Source organism: Rhinatrema bivittatum, chromosome 5, assembly GCF_901001135.1.
Source record: "Rhinatrema bivittatum chromosome 5, aRhiBiv1.1, whole genome shotgun sequence".
Lineage (NCBI taxonomy): Eukaryota > Metazoa > Chordata > Amphibia > Gymnophiona > Rhinatrematidae > Rhinatrema > Rhinatrema bivittatum.
The window spans coordinates 296,258,122-296,282,578 of NC_042619.1; the positions used below are offsets into that span (position 1 = coordinate 296,258,122).

At 44.3% G+C, this 24,457-nt stretch overlaps 1 protein-coding gene across 1 annotated transcript in view; it reads right to left on the reverse strand.

Annotated features, from left to right (window-relative positions):
- Positions 1–4,940: 4,940 nt before the first annotated feature.
- Positions 4,941–24,457, reverse strand: part of LOC115092812 (all-trans-retinol 13,14-reductase-like) — a 65,727-nt gene continuing 46,210 nt past the window's right edge. Inside the window, exons 6-11 of the mRNA XM_029604142.1 lie at positions 23,844–23,969; positions 23,066–23,204; positions 12,912–13,021; positions 9,255–9,421; positions 7,316–7,475; positions 4,941–5,635 (exon numbers count right to left, since the gene is read on the reverse strand). Of these exons, the coding sequence (XP_029460002.1) occupies positions 5,490–5,635; positions 7,316–7,475; positions 9,255–9,421; positions 12,912–13,021; positions 23,066–23,204; positions 23,844–23,969 (848 nt within the window). The 3' untranslated portion in view covers positions 4,941–5,489. The remainder of the gene's footprint in view (positions 5,636–7,315; positions 7,476–9,254; positions 9,422–12,911; positions 13,022–23,065; positions 23,205–23,843; positions 23,970–24,457) is intronic.

The window sequence follows — 24,457 nt, forward strand, 5'->3', positions numbered from 1 at the left end:
TTATTGTTAAGGATATAAACCACAGGCAGTACAAATTAGTGCAAAATACAACAGAGTCAGTAAATTTTAGAATTATTTCTAAAAAAACAAAACTAAAGACAAGAACATACAAACAAAATAAAGACTATCTATAAGCAGATACATTTTGATCTTTATTAAATAGACAATATAAATCTAATGAATCATAAGGCACTAATTACCATGATAAAAATCCAGCCAAGATCATGAGCGTTGTCCTACACACTTATTATTATTTATTATTTTTATATACCGACATTCATCTCAATTGAGATATCACACCGGTTTACATTCAGGTACTGTAGGTATTTCTCTATCCCCAGAGGGCTTACAATCTAAGTTTTTTGTACCTGAGGCAATGGAGGGTAAAGTGACTTGCCCAAGGTCACAAGGAGTGACAGCGGGACTTGAACCTTGGTCTCCTGGTTCATAGTCCAGTGCTCTAACCACTAGGCTATTCCTCCTCCCTCAGTGTTAAAGCACTTAATAGTATGCACTTAAAGTATTGTTTCCAGGACCTTAACAGCAGTAGCAGTGCTCTGTTAATGGGTTGTATGTACTCAGAGTTGTCACCAGGATCTCTCCAGCCAGAATGCTTATCCAGGAAGCAGAAGCGTGCATTTAGTAGCAACTCTTACTTAATCTTTTACAATAAAAAAATTTTGATTTGAAAAAAATAATAAATTGACTTAACCATATAGTTTGTTCATTGTGCATTTAAATATTTTACTCACTAATAAAGTTCTCCTCTTTTCCTTCCAAAGACAAAGGAAGGAGAAGAACCTCGAAAATGAAATTTTAAAAAGTATATATTTTTAATTTTGTGCGGTCCTTCCACCATGCAGGAGCCCTCACTGCTGGATTTGTTGCCTGAAAATAATTCTTTACCTATGGGGAAACTGTAGGAACATCTGATGAAGGAAGGCAGTTATGGCTACGAAGTCAAACAGCTCCAAAGGAAAACTGGACAAGTTTCTTGGAGGAAAAAGATGAATAAGGATTATGATACAGAGGCCTATTTCCAAACACATGACAACACGTGTGGTCAGCAATCTGGGAGATGTATCAAGCCACGGTAAAGCTCTAACTTGCGTTAAACAGCATATATCGCAAGATATTGCACTATTGCGGCAATATTGTGCGATGTATGCGATAATTTGCATGGTCCTGGTCTTGCCCAGGTTTCCTCCTCTATTACAATGACTTGATTTGCATACATGAATGCAAATGCATGCAAAGCAGGTCATTACTAGGCAATTTGATGTAAATATTTTATTGCGGCCGAATGACAAAGTGATCAGCCACGATAAACTGACAGCATTACATTTAAAGGGCTATGCAAACCCTAAAAAAAAGCCATGTCAAAAACTAAAAGTTCAATGGGGTCAGGGCTGACCCCCGGCTCAACCCAAGGTCACCACTCGAGGCGGCCCCAACTCCTCAAAGTAAAAAAAAAAAAAAGAACAAAAAAAAAGTTTGAACTACATGTGTGCTGGTGACCCCCCCCCCCCCCACAAACCTACATTAAAAAAAAAAAAAAAAATTCCCCCCCAACCCCACTAGTGACAAAACATTGTTGGGGGTATAGTGCCCCTTCCCTTTCCCCCCAAAATTATTGGGATTTAATGAGACCACCCCAATGTTCTCCCAAGGCCCCTCACCCACCCGTTGAATCTTTGAAAAAAGAGAAGCAGCTCCTGTGATAGGGCCTGGGGTGCCCCCTAGCACCTGGGCTGGTCGGCTTCCATTTTTCTAATGGTCCGATCCCTGGACCTTGCCCCATCACATGATAGGGGTTAAGGTCAGGTTGGCGCCATTTTGAAAATTGGTGCTGACTGCACTGGGTGCTAGAGGGCATCCCGGGCCTCATCGCAGGAGCTTCTTCGCATTTTAAAGGTTCAGGGGGTGTGAGTAGGGGACTTGGGAGGTGAGGAGAACCCCATTGATTTTATTTGATACCTTTGGGTGTTTTTCCACTGGGGTTGGGAGGGAATGGATTTTTTTTTTTGAATGCAGGGATAAGGGGTGGGATCGTTGTCATGTGTAGTTAGACTTTTTTTTTTTTTTTTTTACTTTGAGATGTCAGGTCCGACTCAGGCGCAGCCCCGGGTTAGGGGATGGGTCGGTCAACTTCAGTTTTTGCCAGTTACAGCGGCTGGCCCTTTAAGGCGATGGCAGTCCTTTGAAGTTGGGGGCCACCATCGCACTTACAGGGCCGCAAGCCGCATTCCTTTGTTCCACGGTGTTTGGCCACGAGACAAAACAATGCGCCATAGAGCCACAATGATTTTTTGGGTAAGGGGCCCTATCATCGCGGCGATACCCCTACTATAGTGAGACCCCCACCCCCCTTGTGAAAAAAACAAACATCGCAGCTTAGGGGCTCTAGATGAACGTGTGCTAGTACATTAACCTATTTTGAAAAATAAGCACTGTAGTGAGAGAAAAGTACTGACTTAAACAGGTCATGATTTTGGGACCAAGAAGGAATGTGTCTTGCAGCTGAAGAATCAGCTGAAGAATCAGCTGAAGAATTAAGCATCATAAACAGTGCAGCTGAAGAATCAGCTGCACTGTTTATGTGGGGGGAAGGTTCACTTCAGAGAGAGCTGTAAGGTAAGAAGGTTGGACCTGGTGAGCCCTGAGGTCTTATTTCCACTTATAAAGGTTGCACTAAGTAACAAGAGGAGCAACTGCCGCCCCCCTCGCCCTATGAGTACGTTTTTATATGACTTCCAAAATGTCCGCCAGGTGGCTCAAAGTATGGGGCAGACAAGGGTCTGTAACGGCTTTTCTTGAGGAAGCAGCAGTTTTAGGCACATTTCAACAATGGAAAACATCCGTCCCTATCGCCATATCAGTTCATACGCATGTACTGGAAACTCTCCCCATTTGCAAACTTGACTGAAATTTGGTAGGAAAGTGCAATGAAGCAAAGATTTCACAAAGGCAGACCCACCCCCGAGATACAGAATACAAACAGGCCAATACAGAACGGTGCGCGTAGCCAAGCGCACCGTTAGCCCCCGTTTGGACACGCGTTTTTGGCGCGCTGTTATTACCCTTTATACAATAAGGAGTAATAGCACGGGGAAAACGCATGGCCAACCCCCCCGAAACTAATAGCGCTCCTCACATGCAAATGCATGCTGATGAGCCTATTAGGTATTCACCCGCAATACAGAAAGCAGGAGTTAATTTCAGACTGCACCAGGCAAGTGTACAGAAAAGCACCCTCCAACTTAATATCATAGCGATATTGTCGGAGGCCCCAAAAAAAAAAAATCTGCTCGCGGCCCGCGGGTTGGAAAACGGACGGTCAATTTTGCCGAAGTCCATGTACTGAACCAATAGCTGTCAGCGGGTTAGACCACAGACGCCGGTAAAATTAAGCATCAGCTGTCAGACCCGCTGACAGCCGTCGCTTCCACCAATAAGGAGGCGCTAGGGACGCACTAGTGGGAAGTAATAATGAGATGCTGGAAAGTGTAGTTCAAGAAGCCATGTTCCAAAAAAGGGCTTGGAGACAGGGGTTCTGGGGATTGTGGTCCTGGGCAGGTTTGCCTGTGAAGTACATCGGGGTGCGGTTTGAGCAGGGAAGAAAAAGCCTTTAGGAGAGACAGCAGGGGCAGACAAGCAGAGGGCCAGGAAACTCTCAAAGGGTTGCCTGTAGGCCACAATGTGAAAGCAGGGCTGCTGTGGGGAGACCATGGGAGACTTAACACTGCCGTTCCAGCTGAAGAAGTAAGCTGGAGGACTGTTTGCTAGGAGTCTAGCAGTGTACAGTCCTGCAGGGGGTTTGGATGGTCATATAAAATTTGGACCAGCTTGTAGGGAAACATCTGCTCTACATGGTTTGATTGCTCTGGTGTCTCAGGGAAGGGACAGCAAAGTAATAAGCTTGAGCAAAGAGTAAAGGCAGGGCCGATGCTTCAATTAGGCGAACTAAGCCTAAACCCTCGAGGGGGGGGCAGCAAACTCACCAGTGTGAGGCCCCTGGCTGCCGGTGGTAGCTGAAGAAAAGAGGGGAGAGGCCTTGGGGGCATGGCTGGGAATGGAGGGAAGCACAAGACTAAGGTTTGCCTAGAGCACTGGCCCTGAACGAAGGCAGTTTTACTGCAAGTGCCTGGCTGTGTGTGGTGCTTCTTGGCACTGGGCAGGGACTACTCCCAAAAAGACACAGCATACTCCTCACATTTCATTCCAATTCCTTGCATGGAGAGTATTCTGATAGATGCACTTGTAGAGTGGGGCCAGTCCTGAAACATGCCTTTGAGCCTGTCTCCAAGTCTGAGCAGTGGAGGGATCCAGCGAACTGTCAGGAAACAGCGAACAGCTATGAGAGGTAAATGAGTTTAATGCATCAAAGAACTTATATATAATCAGGCCGATTCAGTAAAGTCCGCGGGAGAGCAGGCGAACGCCCGCTCGCCTGTGCGCGCAATACAGTATTTAAATGAGGCCCGGCGGTAGAAACGGGCAAAAGGAGCAGCGGCTATCAGCGGGTTTGACAGCCGATGCTCAATTTTGCCGGTGTCGGTTCTCGAGTCCGCTGACAGCCACGGGCTCGGAAACCGGACGCCAGCAAAATTGAGCATCCGGTTTTCGACCCGACAGTCGACTTCCAATTTTTTTTTTCTTTTTAACTTTTTTTTTACTCTTCGGGACCTCCGACTTAATATCGCCATGATATTAAGTCGGAGGGTGCACAGAAAAGCAGTTTTTACTGCTTTTCTGTGCACTTTCCTGGTGCTGGAAGAAATTAGCGCCTACCTTTGGGTAGGCGCTAATTTCTGAAAGTAAAATGTGCGGCTTGGCTGCACATTTTACTTTCTGAATCACGCGCGAATACTTAATAGGGCCATCAACATGCATTTGCATGTTGAGGGCGCTATTAGGTGCGGCGGGTTGGACGTGCATTTTCCGCCCCTTACTGAATAAGGGGTAAGGGAAAACGCGCGTCCAATGGCGGGTTAACGGAGCGCACTGTACTGTATCAGCCTGAATGTAAATAAAACATGAGTGGATACATTTTTAAAATGTCATTTTCCAACAGCTGGTGTGGGCTGCCTTTTATGACAGTGAATGGCCATTACTGGGGTATGAAATTCTTTAAATGAAGGGCAGAGATTTTTAACCCTTCGAGAGAAAACCAATGATCACTTTTAAAACTTGTCCAACAGAAAAAGTAGTTTCTGATTACAAGATGAACCTGAGTGTACGGTTTCAAGCCCAGTACTGTAATTATACTGAGCCTGGAGAAAAAAAATGGACTATTTGCAGAGCTGTGTTACTTTTCATGGGATCAGTGCAAGAGTAATCAAAAATGAGATTGTGCATGTGGTTTACAGACCACAAGAAATACCTGCAGAAAGGACTATAAATCTCATGAGCATAAAATGCATCTTTTTGCAGCATTCCAGGACTCTGACAGGTCAGGTGGGAATTTGGTGTAGGGAAGAGTGACGGGGTCATTCGCTCTTTTTGAGTGTGGTTCGTTTCATTTGTTTCCTGAGACGCATCAGATCCAGGTACAGGTTCCGTCCCAGGACGGCAGAGGCACACATCATGGCTCCATTCAGGGCACCACCAAATCCACACATGAAAGTATCCTGACCTGCAACCCAGGGAAAAAGAGTTAAAGGCTGGACTGCCCATATTGTTAATGCCTGCAGCTTCTCTTTCCACAGTCTAGTGCTACAATTATTTCAGTAAGATATGAGGCAGATTGAGGCTCCATCCTCTGCCGACAAGCAGCTCTACATCTGGACTTTACTCTTTGGAAAATGCAGAATCAAGTCAAGGTGACTAAGAATAAATTGGAGATGCATTTCAGCTGCAGAAGAGGACTAAATTGAATCCCTTTCCCCCTCCCCACAATAGAGGATAAATTCACCCAACTTGAGGCCAGAAAAGTGGTCATAGTGAATAGCTCAGGCCAACTCTGGTCCTTGAGAGCAACAAATAGGAAAGATTTTCAAGATATCTACAAAGAATATGCATAGATGTATTTGCATACAATGGAGGCAATGCATGCAAATCGATCTCATACATATTCATTGTGGATATCTTGAAAAACAGGCCTATTTGGGACTCTTGAGGACCAGAGTTGGCCATCCCTGGAAAGTTGGCAAAATTTAATTCAATTTTTTTTTCTATTCAAATTTAGAAGGCTGAACAGTAGCAAATTAAGTCATAATGTGCATATAATAAGATATTTAGTGTCCACCTGGCTTAGAGCTACACAAAACATTACCTACTTCATTATGCTATGCATGATCCTGATTATCCATTTTCAGAGATATGTAATGTTCCTCAGGTCATGTCAGTCTCCTATAGGAAAACACTGGGAAACCATACTGAGCATGGGCAGGCCATGATGTCAGCGCAAACTAAGAGCAAGAAGCCAAAAATGCTTGCCCATATTTCAGTCTCTTCACCACCTTAGTTGCATATTTCTGAAACATGCATTTGTTCCAGCTACATCGGATTCACTCATGTACACTAATGGTTCAGCAAGCTGTCATGCATGGGGAACTACTGGCATGCAAGCCCAGCATGTGTCCAAATGTAACTAATTCTGTATTCTCTATCTCTAGCACTGTTCAATTGGTAACTTCATGCAAATTTAACAAAACCAGTTGTATTGCACTGGACCATGCATCTTTAGAAAAGAAAAGATGAGCTGGTCCACTGGCTTGCTGGACGACCCAGGTTTGATTTCTGGGCCTGGCTTTCACTCCCTGGGCTGCTGGGCTGACTGAGAATGCTGCAAAGTCAGGATCCACAGCAGTGTCTCAACCACTGATAGTGACACCTGCTAGCTGGATTCAGGGTACACGTGTACCGGGTCCTACAAGGAACCGCGCTCTGTGCTTCCTGGCTAAAGAATATCAATGTGAAGCCAAGAGAAGAGAGATACAATTAACATGCAAGGCAGTCCTTACTTGCTGAGAAGTGAGGGGAAAAGTCAGATCAACTGGGCTCTGTGGTACTGCACCAGAAATAAAAATGAGCACATTAGATAGCAGGTAAAGACGATGAGGCCTATCATATTTTCTATTTCTGTCTACTGCAATGGCAGAGTTAATGAGGGGCGGAGGGGCTTTGTAATAAAATCGGAAGAAAATCTGGGTAGTTGCGAACGTGGGCTCATCCACGCTATCCAGTAGAGGCCGGTTCTGATTCAGCTGGAAGCCCAAAAGGAGTAGGAGGAAACTGCTGAGTGAACATTTTAACAAAAGAACCTGTGGCAGAGTGCTCAGGAACACAAGTTTGTTTCACGTTAAGGCAATACCTGTCAGGTACAAATTCTTGATGGCGGTCTCAGCCCGAAACAAGGCAACACTCTCTGGGCTCAGTCGTTGCAGATCATGACTCGTGCCATAGAACTCCCCCCGGGAAGAGGCAATGTAGTGCTGGTTAGACAACGGAGACCCACTCGTCACGCAGTCAATCTGTGAACAGCCAAGAGAAGGGTTAAAGTGGAGGGAGGGGAACATGCTCAACTGGAAAAAAAAAGAAAAAGGTAACTATAAAGTATTCCCACCTCATCCTAAAAACTAAGCTGACCATGCCCACTGCACACCCTTCAAAAGACACTGCCTCCCCCCAAAACAGTGCCTACTCTCCCCTCCATAACCTACTGCCCACTTCGTCTAACTCCCTGCTCAATACATGCTGCTCTCCCTGTGTAATGCCTCCCCTGCCTGCTCACTATACATTGCTCACTCAACCTAAGCCCTGAAGCACCCATTGCCCACTCCATTTAACCCACCTTCTCCATGCTCCCTGCCTGTACTGTGTAAACCCCACTGCTGCTTACTCCATGTGATCCTGCTCCCACCCCAATATCCACTGCCCTACCCCTTTATCACATCTGCGTTATCCCAGACCCAAACAAGAGGACATTAATTTTGCTTTCTTGCATTCTCTGAATTTCTGCACAAGTCACTGGGTTCGTTCTCCCAGCAGTGTGGAAGAGACACGAAGTCAGACAGAGACTGACATCACTTGGGTTTTTCCTCAGAAGGCGGCTCTGAATTATGCTCCCCTTCCCTTGGAATGGGGCAGTAAACAGAAAAAAAAGGGGTGTGCTGCCCCCTTCCCCCCAATGCTAATATAAGAGAAATCCTAGCGCTGTAAGGAGGGGGTTTGCTCCAGATATTACAATGGAAGGTCATGGGGGGAGGGGTTTGTCCGGAGAGACCCGTGATGTCAGGAAGGTACCTAAAACTACAAAATGAGCCAAAGGATTTGCATTAAAAATACATTCAAAATTCAAGAAATCCAAGCTTATGTCAAGAAAATGATGCTGTGCTACTACTCTGGGACAGTCCACAGATTTTACAATCTGGAATAATATAATCCACAAATTGGCAACTATGCCAGCGGGAAAAAAAAAAAAAAAAAAGTACTTGTGAGGCAACTGGTTTGTATTTTGGGCCATCTCCCAGACGATATCTTTGAGTAAATCTCATACATTTCTTTTACTGTGCAGTTGGTAAAAGATGTAGTTTGCTCAAGCGTTGGGATACAGAATTTCCTGACATTTTGCTGTGGCAAACAAATGCTGGATTTGTTCTCTACAGAATTTTGCTCTGGTGGTTAAAAAAAAACCTAAGTCGTAATTGCTTGGTACTGCAGCATGGAAACAGTTTATAAAAACTCTTTCAGCAGATGTTTAATGGCAAGTACAATTTAGAGACGAATGAAGTGCATTTTTGGATGATCATTTCAAGAGGGGATGTGTTGTGTTCTTATTTGGCCCACGGTAATATTCCTAAGTTAATGTAGCCCAGTAACATTACTGTTTTCTTTCCTCCAATGTATGTGTATGTACACCGACTGTTTTTGGGATAACTCGGGTGAAAATGGGACTTAAAATGTTTAGATTGTTGATTTTTCATGTTAAAAAAATAACCCTGGATTTTTTACCTGTTTCATAAAAGAAAATTCCAAAATTTCTCTTTCACAAAAAGCTTTTACCTTCTAAAACAAACAAAAAATAATAATAATAAAAAGGCAAAATTGCTCTTTCTACTAAACTGATAAAACCGCCTCTCTCTTCACTTTTTAAAAAGGCAAAAAGCTGCAGAAATGTGGATTTTGCCTCTTTTTGGTGAAAATAACACAAATTACAGCGAATAGTTTTGCAAAACCAAAAATAGAAAAAGGTTTTCTCTTTGCAAATACTGAAGTCCAAGCTGCTCATCAGAATTGAAAAGCAATCCCACCTTATCCTGTAAGTGGGGGAAGAATTTCAGGATGGTCTCCAGCATGGCCTCCGCAAAAGTGCTTTTCAGGCTCTCGTAATCCGCTCCTCTCTTTTTCACCTTCGCGTCCTTCCACTCCTCGAACCACTCATATTGTGCAAAGGTCAGAGCTGCTAAGGTGGACTTGCCTGGAAGGAAGGAACAAGAAAGCTGCTGTTACTGAATCAGAACTACAAGCCATGCATGCAGGGAGGCTAAAATAGATGATAAAACGAGATGTGAACATATCACAATGTCTCACTTCCCTTCTTTGCTTCAGAAATGTACACAAGATCATGGCGTTTGTTAAGGGTAGATTTTCAGCACGGTCAGGTTGCCTAACTAGACAGCTAGATCCAGAGGGTATGGGGGAGGGGGGGTGGAATTTATCTTCTCACAGAGGCTAAATGTATCTCCCTAAAAAAAGGGCAACCCCAGAAGCATTACCAGGATTGGGGAGAGATTCAGCTGCTTGGTGCAGATTTTCAGCCCTAGACAGTTAAAAATGTTATCCACCCAACTCCCAAACAGTCAAATATTGCCCACCTACATATAAAAAACTGCAATTGATCATTGAACATTAGAGATGGGTTTTCCCCTGTAGGAAATTAGGAAAGAAACGGAGTCAGCGACAGGACAACTTTAAAAATACTTAGTGACGATACAGTGTACTCTGACCTCCCTGAGATTTCAGCACAACTGAACTGGCATACTTCCCTAGAGGAAATCAAGAGAAAGGGGGACCCTAAGTGACAGGGAGAGGGATCACTGGGAGATCCAGATGCAGAGATTTATCCTGAGCTGGACCTGTCTTCAAGGTTTAAAATTAATTCCCCTGCTGCCTGCACGATATTTACTGCATGCGAAGAGGGCAGTACTGGGCCATTCCTGGGGCATAGTTAAGCTTTAGCCAGACAGGGCTGATACTTGGCTCTGGCCTGCAGCGTTAGCTGGGAAACTCTGATTGACTAAATCACTCTACTACCCAGCTAACTTTGCCTATATGAAGCTGTACGTATCCAGATAAAAACAATACTGCATATAGTCAGCTAAAAGGTTATCTGGATAATTTACCCATTCAGCAGGTCTTTGAATATGGACCTCTGTGGCACAAATTTGAAGGCAACTGGATGAATGGTTTTAAATATATTGGTGGGGGAGGGACAGTCAGACAGGTTAAGAAAAATGGAGCCAGCTGGAACCTTAGGAGTATGGTTAGGGATTTAAACAATTCCATGTCCTAAAGGGATGGACTAATCTAGTCTTGGTTTTAGCTCAGTGCAGGGATGGTCTCAATTTTCCAGGGCTACATGTAAAACGTGGACTGACTCAGTCTGTCCCTCATGACATGGAATTTTATGGCAGCCCTAAACCAGGCTAACATTACCAATGCTTGTGGTAAGTGTCATGCTCCTTCTAATAGTGACATAAGCATACTATATAATAGTATTTTGTTCTTGTATAGTACAACAATTCAAAGACTTTACAAAACATTTTTCATGGTTACTTTCCCCCCTATTATAACTGTTTCTCATTTTATTCCTGCAGGAGGATTAAACTCTGGGTCAACCACACCTGGATCAGAACCTGTAAGAGCAGACATTGCACACTGAGGCTTTAACAACAGATGACTCTCTGTGATTATTGTTAGCTGACAGTGGAAGAGGCAGGATATAAATCCTATTAAATAAATAATCAGGGCCAGGGCTGTAAAATTCCATGCAGAGGGCCCTCGGTAAAGTTTCTGGGGTCGGCTGGGGCAAGGGCTCAGCATGCTGTGGAGGAAGGATAGTTATTGTTAAAAGAGTGACACCTGCTGGCCGGATTTAGAACCTACAATGGAGGTTTCTGAAAGGAGGCCCAGTGCATAACCCCAGCCTCAGGACCATTGCTGCAATGACCGGACTGGGGGGAAAATCCTCTGAAAGCTCATAGTACCCCAACTCTAGCCCTGGGCTGGAAGAAGGAGGAGAAAGGAAAAATTATCAGAACAAAATCAAACAGGACCAGAAGTGAGACTTTGATGCAGCTAGGCACTAAATTTAAATGCGCTCTAGAGAAGAGGGATGTCCCCAGTGTGCCCCTGCATTGATCCTCCCCTCTCCTTACCTTGTTTGGCTGGTCGCAGGACTTGGAGATTTTCAGGAGGCAGCAATAGGAAGACAGATCAGTGCAGGGCCTGTGAGCTGGCATGCACTCACAGGCCCTTCAGCAGCTTCATCCCCTCCTCCTGACCAGGCTTTCTGTTACCAAGGAAACAGGGCTGCTGCAGTTCCTGCGAGCATATGCTGGCTCACAGGCCAGCACATTTCTTTCAGCTTTGGCCTGGCTGGATAGCATCTTCAGAATTTGGCACTGTAGACAGTTGCCTACATTTCCTCTGCCAAAATCAGAGCTTGATAGTAACTGAACATTTTCACCTGCAAGATCCAGCAGGTACTTCCTGGACAGTGGAAGACTGCTCAATTCCCCCTCACCCCCTGATACAGTGCTTTACAAAATTGTGATTTATCCTTGTATGTAATTATTCTCTTTTTCAGTGAGTTCTTACCATCAGGATAACTTCCCTTGCTTTTATGATAGATGCCCTCATCCATGGATCAGGGTATCCATCTTCTGGTTGTCATGGATATGAGCCCTTGGCTTGGACTGACTGATGCATTTTAGCAGGTGAACCCACTAGGCCCATGCCGACAGCAAGTGGACATGCTCTAATTAGGACTAGGCCTGGGGCTTCACCTACACCAGTCCCATTCTCCACAGGATGAGCCCTTGGTTCCAGGGGCTGGCAGGGCTTAAGCGAGACTCCTATAAGGAGCGGTCAGACATAGCTGGATAGCAGGCTGAGATCAGAGTGGCCAGCGAGCAAGTAGCGTTGAGATCCAGGCAGAGGTTGAGAAGCAATGTCAGAGTCCAAGGTCAAGCTTAAAACTGGAAGTCAGTGAGAGATGTATGAGACACGGACAGGGGTGTGGAGGGGGGCTAGGAGCAAGACACAATGAGGCAAGGCAGAGACAAGCAAGGCAGGGCAGGACAGACAGGACAACAGTAAGGCAAAAGCAAGCGCAAGGCAAGACAGGACAGGAATGAGAGCAACTCGCACTGCACAAGATGCAGGAGGACCTGTTGCTGGGGCACCTACTTGAAGCGCGTTTAGGATTTAAATACCCAGCCGTGTGATGTCATCTCTGGGCACCGGCAATGGGGTTTCCCGCTTAGGGCCTTTAAGAGGTGGTGCATCGCACGAGCCTAGAAAGGCCCAAAGGAGTGGCATAGCGGCATCCTGGCCGCATAATCAGTGTCCTAGGCTGTGGCGTTTGGGGGTAAGTGTGGCCGGTCACGGGGCTGTCCTGCAGCCGGCCAAATGTTACCCTGGTGTGAACACTTACCTGGCATTAGCAATCAGCGGACTGTAGGCCTTGGTGTCCTTTGATTGTTTCTTCATGCTGGTAAGCCCAAGCCATTAGAAATATATGCAACGCTAAACAGATTTCACTAGATTTTGGCTAATTTTAAAAGTGGTGCTAGAGTTTTTCCATGGCTCCCTGTTTTTGTGGGCTTTGTTAAGAGAGTTTGCAATCTTGTTTTGATCTGTAAGAATTGAATGGCCATCACAAAGTCTAATTAATTCACGTGTACCTGGGCACCTCTCCTCATGGGCAGAGTCTTTAGCCGATGGGAAGGAGATGTATATGACGGGAATGCGGTCAGGTGCTTCATCTCTGGAGGCAGTAAAGTACGGTGCTTCCCTGGAAACAGATGCAGACAGCACAACTCATGACCGGCTCAGAAGAACCCCACAGCACTATAGTCAGGAAATAAGATGCACAGTGTTCCTGGACCTTGTAATGTGTTGTTCCCAGCCTTCTGCTGACTGAGACCCAATCTTTAGCAGCAACCAAATCAGCAAAAACTACCAGGAAAAACTATAGTCCCAGCTTTTAAAATACTTGCCATCAGTCTTCTATTACAAGCATTAAGGAAAAAAAAACCGAAGAACACTCCCCAAATTTTGTCTTGTAGGATAAAAAGAAAAAATGTGAGCCCCTTTGGGGAAAACACCACAGCTTAGTAAATAGGCCCTCAATCAGATTGTACATACCTTCCCCTCAAAAAATCTTTTTATTGGCAAAACACTGATTACAAAGAGTCACTGTAGTCAGATTATACCAAATGCAGGCTTGTTAAAGCCTGAATTTTAACATATTAATACATAACCATACTTTAACCCTGCAGAGAATGCTCAGAAATCACATCTCATTTAAAATACTATAGGGCCTGCCTCTTGTCTCAGTGGTAGAGCTGCGGAGGTCCTGAATTCAACTCCCAGGCCAGGTGTTTGGTTCTCTGGTTTAGTCAGGACAGGGGATGTTGCGGAGGCAGTGTTTACCGCCCCCGGGGTGGGGGGGGGGGGGGAAGAAGTCCTGGTCATTGTGCAACAGTAGCACCTAGTGGCCAGACTTAGTTCCAACGACTGAGGGTTCCAGAGGGAATCCTGGAGCATGGCCCCTTGCGAGGACTATCATTGCAATGCTTGGGCTAAGTGAACTGGTGGGGAGTGGGGGGAAATATAAAATAAGGGGAAAATCCCCTGGTAATTTTGAATGAAAGCCAATGGAGCTGTCGCCCAATGGATACTGGTCCCAATCGAGCTAGAAGCCTAAAAAGAGGGAGGAATCGATGACACAAAAGCGAATGGCTGCTTGAGGTCTCAGCTCTCAACCTCGATAGCTTGAATCCCTCCGATAGCGCTGCAATCGGGAACATGTGTGTAGTCGGTGACAACTTATCCAATCCTGGATTTGCTCAGGATGTCCGTGCACAAAAAGTCTGTTGATTTGAAGCACCTCTCCTCTGATGCAAACGCAGCAAGAAAACCAGAAGGCCTGCTGGGAGGAGGAAGACTGAGAAAATGGCAGCAGGGAGGTAGGCAGGCCTCGATTCCAACGCAGATACTCCTAGCACAGCCTGTCGTGCAGCTTTTGCGAGAAAATTTTCAAAATTGGTTCAGCGAACTAAGAGAGGATATGGGCTCGCTGAAGAAACATCTCCAATCCATAGTTCGGGAGCTGTGATGAGAGTGCACTGAACTAGGTGGTGCCGGAGAGCACAGATTAGACGATCAGGAGAGCTCATGGGAGAGAAAGCTGCAGGAAATGAAACAACTGCAGGAAGATCATGTTTTGCTTAAAGATCGGGTGGAAGATTTTGAGAAATCGATCTAGAAGAGGGAATCTGCATTTCAGGGGAGTTCCAGAAGAAGCTGCATATTCTGCCTGTGCACAGATGGTTTCTAATATCTGTGCTCTGATTCTGGGGAATGCAGAAGATCTGGAGGAGACGCCCAAAACAGAACTGGACAGAGCACTTGCACATCAGAGGGGTAATGTACCTACAGATGAATATGCTGTAAGAGAGAGAGAGAGAGAGAGAGAGAGAGAGAGAGAGAGAGAGAGAGAGAGAGAGAGAGAGAGAGAGAGATGAACCAGGCAAGAAAATGTAAAGATTTTCAATGGAAAGAAAACAAAGTGGAGGTTTTCCAAGACCTTTCTCCGATAATGATTTAAGAAGAGAAGAGATTTCAGAGAGGTGCCTCAAGTTCTGAGGAACAGAAACCATTGCTGCAATTGGCTGTCTCCTTTTGGATTACAATTTACTATAAATGGGGGTGAACTTGCGAGTCAAATCTGTTGAGGAGTCAGAAAAGATCTTATAAGCTGCAGGGCTAGTGAAGAAAACCGGTCGCAGTACGGTCCCTTCTCCCCCCTACATTCAGCAGAGAGTGCACTTGGGAGGGAAGCGCCTGAGAAGAAATCTTGGGAGGGGGGGGGGGGAATCTTCGTCTTCCAGAGATGCTGCGTCTTGAGATGAGCTCAGGAGGAGTGCGGTTTTTGCACGATACAAGAGAACCGGATTCTCCAGCAAGTTTCAACTTTTCAGACTTGTTGGGTTCTGACAGGGTAATGTGGTTCTGAGATTGCAAATGTATTAGGCTGTTATTGCAAGATGATATTTTATGGAAGTGTAGGTAAGGTAATTTAATAGAAGATGGTCGGGGGGCGGGCCGTAGGCAGTCATGGTGGGGAGAGAGTGTCGTCATTCCTCGAGGGGGTGGATGGAGAGATATGGGAGAGGAAGGGGGTGGAAAGGGAGGTTGAGAGCAGTGAATGGGTTGTTGATACAGGGGTAGGAAGAAGTGGGAGAACTGGAGTTGGGGATGGCTATCAGTGGGTTAGGGGGGATTGGACAGGGAAGAGAAGGATAAGTCTGTGGGGGAGGGGGCCCAGAGTTTGGTTTCCATAAGGTTCAGCAGGTGGCACTAACAAATGGGGGCTTTAAAGATTATATCCTGGAATGTTATGGGGCTATACAAATTCACTAATAGGAAAATGTTGCTGAAAGATGCCGTCATTATGTGTCAGGAGTCTCATTTGAGGAAGAAATATAAAAGGCTGATGACTTCTAATCATTTCCCACAGCAACGGCCACCAATCAGTACAGCGGGCTGGGAATTCTTTTTTCAAAAAATGTGGTAGTGGATATGACATCAATAATTAAGGATCTTGAGGGAAGGTACATTATGGTAAAATTTAGGATATGTAATGATATTTATACATTAGTGAATCGTTATGGTCCCAACACTAGACAGGGGATATTTTTGGAGGGGGTTTTCCTAAATTTTACAGGATTGGGCGGAAGGTCATATTATAATAGGTGGAGTATTCAATATCTCAAGGTATCCTTTCTTGGACAACAATTTTAACCCCTGCTTGGAGGAAGCAGGGGTTAAAATTGCTTATGGCAGATTGGGGGCTAGTGGATGTTAGGCGTCTCTTTAACCCTTCAGAGTGGAATTATAACATCTTTTCAAAGGCCCATAAGGTCTATTCTAGAACAGACTTCTTTCTGGTTGATAAAGCTTTAGGGCCAGATATTCGTACCTACGTGCGGACGTAGATTTGTGCGTGCAACCCGGCACGCACAAATCTGCGCATGTTATAAAATCCGAAATCGGAGCGGCCTCGGAGGGAACTTTCCTTCTGCCCCCCCCCCCCACTTTCCCCTCCCTTATCTAATGCGCCCCCCCCCCCCCACCTTTTATTTTTTATTTACGCCTGCCTCCGCACAATCCCCAGGCCCAGCGGCAGTGGAGAGGCCTCTGGCCACATCCACACCCCGCCCATTTTTTCAAGCCCCTGGACTTACGCACGCGCACAGGAGCAGGTTTTTGGGGTTACGCGCTTAACCCTTTTAAAATCCGCCCCTTAGTGAATAGAGTGGGGAAAACAGAGATAGAATCAATAACATAGGGACATCCAAACAACAGCATGATCTGACCATCAGGATCGGGGCGGCAAATGGGAGGGAAATTTTGGAGACTTGATGAGAGCCTGTTAGATGAGCCAGAATTCCGGGAGCAACTGAGACAAGATATGCAGAATTACCTTGAGGAAAATGACAATGGGGCAGTGTCTTCTGGTACAGTTTGGGATTCATTTAAGGGGAAAACTAATCACAAGGGTATCCTATCTAAAAAAAAAAAAAAAAAAAGGAGAGGGAAAGGAAGGGACTGGATTTGCTACAACAGGTTGTTAAACTGGAGATAAGTCATAAAAGAACTGTCAGTTCTCGGATTGGGTCACAGCTGGAAAAGATTAAGGTTGGAATTAACACATCTAGATGTGGGGGAAATTGTTTTTCAATTGGAAAGAGCCAAACAGGAATTTTTTGAAGGGGTAATAAAGCAAAGTAGGATACTGGCCAAGGAAGCTTAAAGTTAGGGTGACACAGAATCAGATATTGAAAATTAAAGATAGAACTGGGAGGATGATATTTCATAATGAGAGTATGAATGTTCAGTTTTCCCAGGAATTATACTCCAGACAAAAGGATATTAATCAGGAGAATATAGATAAGTACCTAGAAGAGGTAGAATTACTGAGAGTAGACAGTGCACAGCAGGAACGACTTAATAAAGCAATCTCAGGATTTGAGGTTGCTCAGGTGATCTGAAGATGGGTAAGTCTCCAGGAAAAGACAGGTTTTCGGCGGGATTTTATAGGCAGCTGAGCTCGGGACCCTTAGTGGCAGCATTTAATGATTTGCTTCTATACGGCTCCATAGCAGATGCCAATAGAGCTGGGATTATGGTGTTGGCAAAGCCAGGGAGGGATACAACTTTATGTGGGTCCTATCGGCCCATCTCACTTGTCAATCTGGATTTAAAAATATTGGCAAAATTCTTAGCTAAGAGATGGGGGGGGGGGGGGCTGTGGAGTTGATTCGTCCAGATCAAACGGGCTTTGTGCCAGGGAGATGGGCCAATGATAATGTGCGGAGAGTGATAAATTGAATCTGGTGGGCCCAAGAAAAACCACGTTCCTCCGGCTTTGCTTACAGTGGAAGCCAAAAAGGCATTCAATATGGCGCATTGGGACTATCTGTTCTCAGTACTAGAAAAATTGGGACTGGGAGGGAATTTTTCCAAATGGATAAGGAAACTTTATGATAATCCCAGCGCTTGTATAAAGATAAATGCAGTTTTGAGGGCTTTCCCAATCGAAAGAGGCATGAGACAGGGGTGCCCGCTTTCCTTGTTGCCTTTTGCATTATACTTGGAGCCTTTGGCAGCAAAAATTAGGAATTTGAAGGTAATACAAGGGCTTAAAATGGGGGATAGGAGTATAAGCTCTCCATGTTTGCCGACATCCTTTATACAGTAATAAATCAATACCCAAAAAATAGCATGAAAAGATGAACCATACAGTGAATAAAAAATTCTGCTGTGAGTAGAAGAGTTTATATTATATATACAGTGACCGTCATATAGCGCCTCTTGCTGCCTGTGGCTTTTGTGAATGAAGCCCTGTGCAGCGCTGGGGCTTTATAATCATAGGTCACTTGTATATAAAGTTCATAGATTCTTCAGGTGCACTTATCTGAGTAACCAGCCACGATACAACGAAGTCTCTTGTAATCCATAGTCTGTCCTACTTATTACAAGGACAGACTATGGATTACAAGAGACTTCGTTGTATCGTGGATGGTTACTCACATACCTGGAAGAAAAGACCTCCAAGGGTAAGCAGTAAGGTGATGTACTTGCCTAAGGATAGGGGTGGTCTGGGGGTATCATGGTACCATGTGGCATGTCAGATCTAAGTCGTTTTAGATTGGCATCGGGGGGGGGGGAGGATAAAAGGTGGGTTGGATCAGAACAGTCCTTGCTGAACGGCAAACCTCCGGATAACTTAGTGTGGCTGCCTGAAAAAGCAAGAAAGTGTTGCCTGGAGTCGCATGTCCAGCCACAGCCCTCATTTTAAAGGTCTGGGATAGGTGGAAGACCTGTCTGGTAGGGGGATAGGAAATATTATAGATCGCCTATTTTTCTAAAGAAGGAATTTATCCCAGGGTGTGCCACAGCAAAGCGCCGGGAAGAGAAGGGGTGTGGTAGGTTGGAGCAAGTCTGGGATGGTAAGCAGCTGTTGGACTTTCAGGAGGTGATGCAGACTTTCAGTCTTTTGCCCACAGATAATTATTTTTATCTGCAGGTGAGTCACTTTGTTAAACATAGGGAAGGACATTATTGTTCTGTCAGTGATTGGGGGTGTGCAGAGCTACTGATTGTTGATTATGCTACAATCTCAATAAAAAGATCTGAAATAAACAGAGGGAAGTACAGAGGCACTAGGTAACATAAAATCCTTCAAAGAGGGATTTTCCCTTTAAGGCAACATGGGTGATAAGGGATTTCTAGAATTTATAGCTTATTGAATAGGGAGCGAGCAATAAGTAGTTAACAAAGTGTTGTAATTCAAATAACAAAGTGTTTTGTTATTTGAATTACAATCTGGTTTTTTTTTGGTTGTTGAAGTTGTTTTTAGCGTTGGGTTGACCTAAAAATGTCCGAATATGAACTAGATTAGATCCTGACTATTGCAATGTCCTAGAATATATATGATATGAACTAGAACATGTAGTTATTGTGGTGTTAACCTAGAATGTGAATATGGACACACAGCACGTGATTGTTGACCAAGAATATGAATGCTGATATTGTAAACCGTTGTGATCTTCATTTGGAACAATGGTATATAAAATGCCTAAATAAAATCAGATCTCAAAACAAACTCCCTCACATATTGTGGGTGGGAAGAAGTCTTGCAATGTGCATTGGGAGACAAAAGATGGGATTTATGTTTTATGAACATTAAGAGGAGTTCAATTTCAGCTTCAGTAGTAGAAAATAGTTACAAAATGCTATTTCGCTGGTACCTTACTCCTGCCAGGCTGCATATCTTATATCCAACGTTGGGAGATTCCTGCTGGCAGGAGTGTGGAAGGAAAGGAACTTTTATTCACATGTGCTGGGATTGCTAAAGATTGCTGTATTCTGGGAGGCGGTTATCCAGTTGATATATGATATAGTGGGGGAACAGATTCCCAAGGATCCGTTGTTTGTTTTATTCAAATATACCTTTTATAGAAACAGATAATAATGTTGTATCTCTATCTCAACAAGTGATTCTGGTTGTTAGGGAGGAAATTGTATACTTTTGGAGGAACTCCTCAGCACCGCCCTTACAGGAGAGTAATTCAAAGGTTGGAGAAGGTTAAGAGGAAACAACTGGACAAGTTTGAGAAAATATGGCAAAGCCTGACAGGCCGATGCAAAAAAACAGCGCAGAAAGCGGGCGCTGAAAAGTCAGCACCCGCTTTTATAAACGCGTGCATGGCGCCCGGAAGCAAATTAGGGGGTCGCGCTGGAAGGAGGCGCTAGGGTCGCTTGCACGACCTTAGCGCCTCCTGCTACTGTGATCCCACCACGGCTGCTGGTTACGAAAACAGACGCCGGTAAACTGGGCATCGGTTTTCATAACCGGCCATATACAGCGTCAGTTTTCATTACAGACGGCCGGTTATGAAAACCGATGCAGAGTTTACCAGCGGCCTTCATAACTCGGTCTGCAGAGGTATTTTGTTTCTTAAGTAGAAAAAAAAAAAAAAAGTAGTACAGAAAAGCTTGCTCCAGGCAGGCGTTAATATCTGAGCGCTAAATGTGCGTCTGAGATGCACACTTTTTTTTTTTTTTTTAAATGCAGAGTGAATGAGCAATAGCCTCATTCACGTGCATTTGCATGTGATGAGCGCTATCACATTCACTCCACGTCGGACGTGCGTTAAATAGGCGCTAATCCCCCTATTGCATTAGGGGGTGGATTAGCGCCTATTTAACCCACGTCCGAGTGCAGGTTACACAGTGCGCTCGGCTGAGCGCACTGTATTGCATCGGCCCCTTAGTGTCTGGAAGTTGAAGGTTTAAAATTTCTGATGGGAGCTGGGGGAATAGCTGGTTTTGAAAGGGGGAGGGGATGAAGGAAGGGAAGGGTAATGATGTGGTATAGTATTGTAATGGAGATAATTGTCCAATGATGTGTCTATTTAAACAGGATGATGTAATGAGAAAGGGGTTTACTGTAGGATGATGTAATAGTGGGGATATGTGATTGAGGGAAGGAAGGTAGCAATTGCCTCTGAATGTACTTATAAATGTAAAAGTCCTGACGTATTATGTGGATTTGCTTTACTTGTTTCATTTTCACAATAAAACTTTAATTATATATTTAAAAAAAAAAAAGCCCAAAAAGAGCAGCAGGAAACCGCCAGGATAAAAAAAAACAAACCTTAAAAAAAAATTCAGAGCTACACAGAAGCAGCTCTTCTCACCCATGGCCTTTCACCTACCACAAAATTCAGCAATCATACCATATCATACTAGCTAAAGATCAAGTGACAACATTTCTGGCTTTCCAGGTCATGTAATCAATGAACTTATCCCAAACCACAAAAACAAACAAAAAAATAAATCCCCATCATCACTATTCCTCTTCCCTGCAGGGCACCAGTGCTTTCCATGCCCTGTGGCAAATTGAAAGGGAATTTCTAGTTAGATTCCCTAGTGTAGTGATGCATTATGGCTGGCAATACTGAGGCTGCGCAGAAGAGCTTAATATCCCTTTATAGACTGTAGTAACAGCTTAAGGCAAAACAGGAGATGCTGTGTTAAAGAGCAAAAAATAATGACCCAACAACCGCTAGACACTAATAAATATCAATATTGTAATAAATCCAGCTCAGAAAAATTAGGGTGGTTATTTGTATTAAACTCTGGGGGTGCCTCAGAAGGCTATACACTCTTAAGCACAGCTCTAGGAGTGCTTCTGAAGGCTATATGCTCTTGTGCACAGCTTTAGGATGCTCGCTCTTAAGAACAGCTGTAAGAGATGCTGGAGTTTTAATTACTGGTAACCCAGCGTAAATGATTCTTCCTTGGGAAGCTAGATAGCATCTCTTAGAGCCGTGCTTAAGACCGAGCATCCTAAAGCTGTGCTCAAGAGCATGTAGCCTTTCGAGGCACTTTATGAGGTTTCCCCAGAGTTTAATACAAAAAAAAACCACCCTCATTTCTTTGAGCTGGATTTATTACAATAGTGTTAAAAGAACAAAGCATACAAGAGCTGTAAACAAACTAGATAAAACCAGATATAACTGTCATACCTCACACCAAATAAGGCTTTGGCAAGTAATGATCAATATTCATTAGTTTGTTTAATAATCATGATAATGGATATGCAACTGTTATTTCATTTGTTAGTTCTCTGAAATTTTCCTTGTATGGAACAAAAGAAGTACAATAAGATATATAAGTTGAATTCTTAAACTGTGAATGCCAGAATTGCTTTTCTGTTTTGAGAAGCTAATTCTCTATGGGGCCAAGGCAATATGGGCGCGCTAAAAAAGCGCTCTCATATTAAGCGCTGTTTTCCTAACGCACGCCCATCCACCTCTCCCGGGTGCGCGATGCAGTAGGCTGAGCTGCTGTGATAAAAAGGAGGCATTAGGGGAACTTGTGCGTCCCTAGCGCCTCCTCAGCAACAGGCACCCGGGAGAGGAGGCTTTAAATGCAGGTTAGGGAAATGGACGCTCAATACGAGCATCTGTTTTCTCCCGCTACCTGCATAATATACACGGCCTGGACTGTGTATATTGTGCGCCCTGAAAACTTTTCCCCCCCCGGTCAAGCCTTTTTTTTCGGATCCTCATACAGCTTTCTGTGGTTCCTCCTACTTGGTATCGCATCAGTACTTTGTAGGAGGAACCACAGAAAGCATGACTTTTTTTTTTTGAGACCTTAAGTGCGAAATGACTTGCTGCCAGCCCCGGGGCTGGTGTTAAAATTTTCTATGTTTTAAACAGGGCGAGTTGAGCGCACAGTCAATGTTTTGCATCCCGGGGTAATGGCTAATAGCCTCATCTACATAATTTACATGCAATGAGCACTATTAGTTATGTGCTCGATTGGACGTGCATTTTGAATGCATTAATCCCGTTATTGCATCAGGCATTAGCTTAGCGCATCCAAAACATGCGTCCAATAGAGAGTTAACTGGTGTGCTGGCCCAAGTGTCTGACACTGCATCGCCTGTAAGTGCACATACTTCGTAAAAGATGAAGTTCTAAACTGCAGTAAAACTGGCTGTGTTATTTACTTTTTCAGTCTAATTACAGGAGTAAATGGAACCTAAAGAATCCTAAATGTTATTGGGAAGCCAGATGTCAGTGACATCTGGTGTTCAATACTAGTATTGGTTGAGCTCTAACTTCCAATAGCCATTAGTTCAATAAAGTGCTTACGGTAACCATTTTTTGTGGACTTGGCCCGCTCTATGTTCCTATACTTCTGTTTCAAGAGCAAAGGAAAATCAATGTAGTGTACGAAGGTTCCTGCTTACAGGCTATCCAGGTTCTTATCGAGGTAAATGTAGTAGTTTGTGGCCTTCAGCCCCAGTTCTTCCTTCGTTCCTCTCAGGCCCACGAACAGGCTGAATCCGGCTAGCCCGTGCCGAGCCATGCTGAGCTGGGACCGTATGTCTGGGGGCATGAGGACAGAGAAATTCTGTGAGATGGCATACAATTTCTCCGAAACAAAAAAGATCCTGAAGACGTCACTCTCGCACAACACAACCATTCTGTTTGGTCGGGCACATTAACAAGAAATGATGACATTAATGAATGGATTTTGGCCAACAGTAATCTAATAGTAAATTTGCTAAACATACAATAAACTAAAGTTGTGCTATCACTTGAAAACAGAATTTATTTTGACATGACTTTTTAAATTGGAAATGACACAAAAACGCCCACAAATGTAGGGTTTTCTTTTTATTTTAGCATATGCTAAATGTTTTTAGCATGAGCTAAAACAAAAAAAACATTAAAACAAAAACAAAAATAAAAAAATTCTACCCCCCCCAAAAAAAAAAAAAAAAAAGTGAAAACAAGAAAAGAAACAAAAATGTTTTTCCTGTGCACCCCCCTACAGCAAAATGAAATTAGTGGTTTCCCCAACAGGTGGTTACCAGCAGTGTAATCTAGTGACAGCCCCTCTTACCTCTGGAAGCGGCAGCTTATGCAGGAGGCCCATGTCCGGTCATTGCTAAGACCGCCATTCATGGAGAGCTTGGGACAAACGTGGTCTTTTTTTTCTTTTAAGAAGAGAAAGGCCTTTACCTGGTAGGAGCTGCAGTTTTGGTGATAAAAGGTTCTTGTACGTGTTAAATATCCCAGCGTCTGATATCACCACAGGAGCAAAGACTTTCACGGGCTCCGAGCACTTCTTTGGAAGGATGCTAACGCCTAGAATTGAAGCAGCAAACGTCAGGCTCAGTTGAGGAAAGAAAGAAAGAATTATTTAGAATGCATCTAATTTTACAGTAGGACTTTTCAAGTTTTCATTAAAATGTTTATGATGATTCACGGGGCTGGTCAGGCCTAGGCGTGGTAATGGAGGCAGCGTGTGTAGGCCCAGAGAAGGTGGAAAGACTGCAGTGGCTCCTGCTGGTCAATCGGCAGTGCCGAGGGCGAGTTCCTTTAGCCTGGGCCAGCAAAGGGCTCTCAGAGGCATCTGGACGTACCGTTTGGTGGGGAGGGGAGGCTGGCAAGGGGAAGGAGAGAGTAAGCAACAGGCATTCCTTAAATCACGAAAGCCTTTCCCCGCTACGGCATGCCAGACTCATGAGAACAGTGTTCTGGATGAAGGGCGCTGCAAGTAATAATGGAAATAATTTATTGTACTATGGTCTTGGTTGAAGTGTCATTTTGACTTTTTTCTTCTTACATTTGCA